Raw genomic sequence first — 3,930 nt, forward strand, 5'->3', positions numbered from 1 at the left:
GAAATTTGCACATGGTTTCCTCATGGAGGAAGCTTTATGAGCGAAATCTAATTTTTTTCGATGTTTCTTGAAAGTGTGCAAATTAGAAATTTGCACATTGCTTCTTCAGCATTGAAGCGTGCAAATTGGAAATTTGCACATTTCTTCCTCATCATTAAAGTAGGCAAATTAAAAATTTGCACATTGCTTCCATTGTTATGGCTTCCTCATAGAGGAAGCTTTAAGAGAGAAATCTAACTTTACTACGATGTTTCTTGAAAGTATTCAAATTAGAAATTTGCATATTCTTATTTCGCTCATAAAGCTTCCTCCATGAGGAAGCCATGTGCAAATTTCTAATTTGCACACTTTACTTTACTTTTTTTCTAATTAGAAATTTGCACATTGCTTCCATTGTTATGGCTTCCTCATAGAGGTTTGTCATAGAGAGTTTGTCAATAGCTATTTTAGCTAGCTAGCTAAAATATAATGTTTATATTATATAAAATTCTACAGATAGCTTTAGCATTATTTCATTATTGTCGTACATTTTTTTATATTGTTACTAAAATATTATTGTAAACGTTTACAGACAATTAAAGAAAAGTTTACAAATTTAATATCTTGAAATAATTTACTTTATCGTTAATTTTGATTTAGAATAATGAGGCAATGGCTGCATAACGATTGGATGTTCTCGATGACGACAAAAGGCAGAGAGCAAAAGAAGGTTCTGAGAACGTTACATGGATTTTCTGAACGGGTACGTCAAAATGTTACTTAATATTACATTTTTACTATTGCATTATACACATTGAGATTATTTTGTCATTTGGGGGGTCTGTACTCGTTTATTAGATTTGTAATCCCGATTATCGGATGTTCTTTTAGATTTTCCTTGAAAAGGACCTAAACCTTAAGGTCGAAACGTCGCGTTATATAATTTTTTTGTATTAAACATTAGTCAGTTAAGATTAAATAAATCTTACTTTTTATTATGTTCGAACGTTATCTACTTTCAAATGTTAAAATAAAAGTTCCATGTTAATATAGAGGAGATATGAGATCACTCATAATTGTTGACAACACGTCACTGATATGTATTATATAAAAATCATAGAAGAAACTTTATAATGTTGTATTTACATATTTAGGTTATTGCTGAAAGAAAACTTTATCATGATCGCACTAAGGGTCGATATTTACCAACTTCTGGTAATGACACTTCGGCAGAGGATAATGACACAGAAGTGATAGGAAGTATGTAACGTAATCATATAGTTATATTCTTTAAATCTGTTTAGGGTGTAACATCATAAATTATATTTTAATATAGTTTAAAATCTAAATATAACTTAACTTTTCAACCTAGTCAATATGATATAACAAAACTGTTACGGAAGAATTAGGACATTTAACTAACGAGATATATTTCATTCAGTTCGAAAAAAGAGGTTTGCAATGTTGGATATACTACTAGCAGCATCTCGTGATGGTCTTATGACTGACCTCGATATCAGAGAAGAGGTCGATACTTTTATGTTTGAGGTATACATATACATGTAATATTGCTTGTAACTTTCTTAAATATTATTTGGTACATCAAAATTCACAATATAATAGTTTATCGATTTATACATTAACGTACAAAATGTGATTATAGGGTCATGATACTACAGCAACTAGTTTGTGTTTCACTCTAGCATTATTAGCTGAGCATAAGGATATTCAGGTATTTATCAAATGTGTGAAACGTCATCTTTCAAAACTAATAATTCCTACGGTTATTTATTAAAGACGTATCTGTTTAAAATTTCTTAATCGTCTGTTAAGTGTGCACATGTATGTATTGTATTCAATTTGTGTTTCCGCATCAATAGATAGGTAGAAAATCTGTTCGCATGCGCATATACATATATACGCTCGTGTACATATCCACACGACATACTCGCCCATACATTTCAACTCTTCTTTTGAAAAGTTTTAAATGTATTTCGTGTACGTATATTTCAAACGAATTAATTAAGTGATGGTGTAGAATCGTGTCAGGAGCGAAGTCGATACCGCTTTGCAAAAGAATGGGGAGAAATTTACTACGAAATTATTGCAAGAATTACCATATTTAGAGAGATGCATAAAGGAATCATTACGCTTATATCCCAGTGTGTATCTGATATCACGAAACACTGGGGAAGATGTAAAATTATGTATGTATATAACCAATTTTTTACTGTATACATTTTTTTATGCTTTACACAATATCGTCAACTGTGTGAACTAAATATATATAAAATACAGAAATTTCTATTGTAAAGGTTCTAGAATATCTAAATTTTTATTACTAAATCTATTTATATAATATTTCGAAAACATTTTACATAAAGTTAAATACATACAATACAACACACAAATTTTTTAAAATTAATATTAAGCAAATAATGCTTAAGAATGTTTATTATTTATTAGTCAATTAATTACATTATTTTTTATTGTGTAGCAATATCATCTATTTCCATATTATGTTATAGGTTTATTCTTTAACTTTGTGAATCTTATTGTGTAATATGGTTTTCAGCCTCATATTTAGTACCTGCTGGAACATTCCTGCATCTTGACATTTACGGAGTCCACAGAGATCCTAATTTTTGGCCAAACCCAGAAGTATTCGATCCCGATAGATTTTTGTCCGAGAAAATCCGAAATCGTCATCCTTATTCATACATACCATTCAGTGCGGGACCACGTAACTGTATCGGTAAATTATATTTTTTTATATTCTGTCATATAATAACACGTTATATGAAGAGATTAGTACACATACAAAATTACAGGCCAACGATTTGCTATGCTGGAAATGAAGGCTATGATAGCTTCTCTAATACATAATTTCTACGTCGAGCCTATTGATTATTTAAAGAATATTCAAATTCACGTTGATTTTGTTCTTCGTTCTGCTTCTCCAATTCGTGTAAGATTTGTTCCTGTCCGTGAAACGAATACAAGCCTTTGAAGCAAATAACGGTTTATGAACATAGGTGAAGGTAAAGGTAAGACTCTATTTGCCTACAAAACTATTTTGTAGGTAACGCTTACAGTGTAATAGTAACATTTGTCATTATCAGCGGTCACAAAAATTGAAATATAAATAAAACGTAATAAATACAAGATATATTATAAATAAATAATTATTTTATTAATATAATTATTAATTATGTACGTGGTGTCTCTAACTGGCAATAAATATTTTAATGACTTATACTTTGTATCATTTTAAAACGAAACTTTTAATATGAAAATGCCTTGCTACAGGTTTTATGGGAAAGCGTACAGTTTTCCCATAAAGACTATCCCATTCACTTACACTTGGCTGGAAGTAAACGTATTTTTAAATACAATAACTATTATGTATATGCAATCGTTTGTATTTTGTATGAAGTCAATTAGAGTGTGATTGAACAAATTTGTAAGTCTTTCGTTTATTTGTAATTAAGTAACTATTTTTCCAATCGGCACTTAGCTAAAATAGAACAAATAAACAGTTTTTACACAGAATCGTTTATATTTTGTGTGAAGAATTATAAAGTGCGATTTAAAAAGTTGTAAGTAATCCAGGTAATTTTATTTAAATATTTATTAATTTGGAAGTTTTTTAGCCGAAAGTTAGTTACTCATGTCAAAAGAAGAGGTAAAATTCCATCGGTAGTTTCCCTTCTCTAATATGGAATAATTTAAGATGTGAGAAACAAAATTTCTACCATTTCTAATCAAATAGCATTATCCGTTTGTAGTTTATTACTGGCGAAGAAAATATCAGCCACGTATATGTATATGTATCTTAAAAACAGTCCAACGCAATAGTATAAGAGGCCTTCCCCTCTACCCCCGCCGATTCCTATGGGCGATCCTTTTTTCATCTATCTTACAATATCTTACAGTTTACTTTACAATATA

The 3,930-nt window shown here is 29.8% G+C and overlaps 1 protein-coding gene across 1 annotated transcript; it reads left to right on the plus strand.

Annotated features, from left to right (window-relative positions):
* The first annotated feature begins 627 nt into the window (after positions 1 to 627).
* Positions 628 to 3,148, plus strand: LOC105569262 (cytochrome P450 4C1-like). Its single transcript, XM_012025590.1, has 7 exons — positions 628 to 742; positions 1,134 to 1,239; positions 1,421 to 1,527; positions 1,643 to 1,711; positions 2,018 to 2,186; positions 2,555 to 2,734; positions 2,811 to 3,148. The coding sequence occupies exons 1-7, from the start codon at positions 644 to 646 to the stop codon at positions 2,987 to 2,989; spliced, it is 909 nt and encodes a 302-aa protein (XP_011880980.1). The 5' UTR covers positions 628 to 643; the 3' UTR covers positions 2,990 to 3,148.
* The last annotated feature ends 782 nt before the right edge of the window (positions 3,149 to 3,930 follow it).

The sequence above is a fragment of the Vollenhovia emeryi genome, unplaced genomic scaffold (genome assembly GCF_000949405.1).
Source record: "Vollenhovia emeryi isolate VEMERY1.0 unplaced genomic scaffold, V.emery_V1.0 DF942317.1, whole genome shotgun sequence".
Taxonomy (NCBI): Eukaryota; Metazoa; Arthropoda; class Insecta; order Hymenoptera; family Formicidae; genus Vollenhovia; species Vollenhovia emeryi.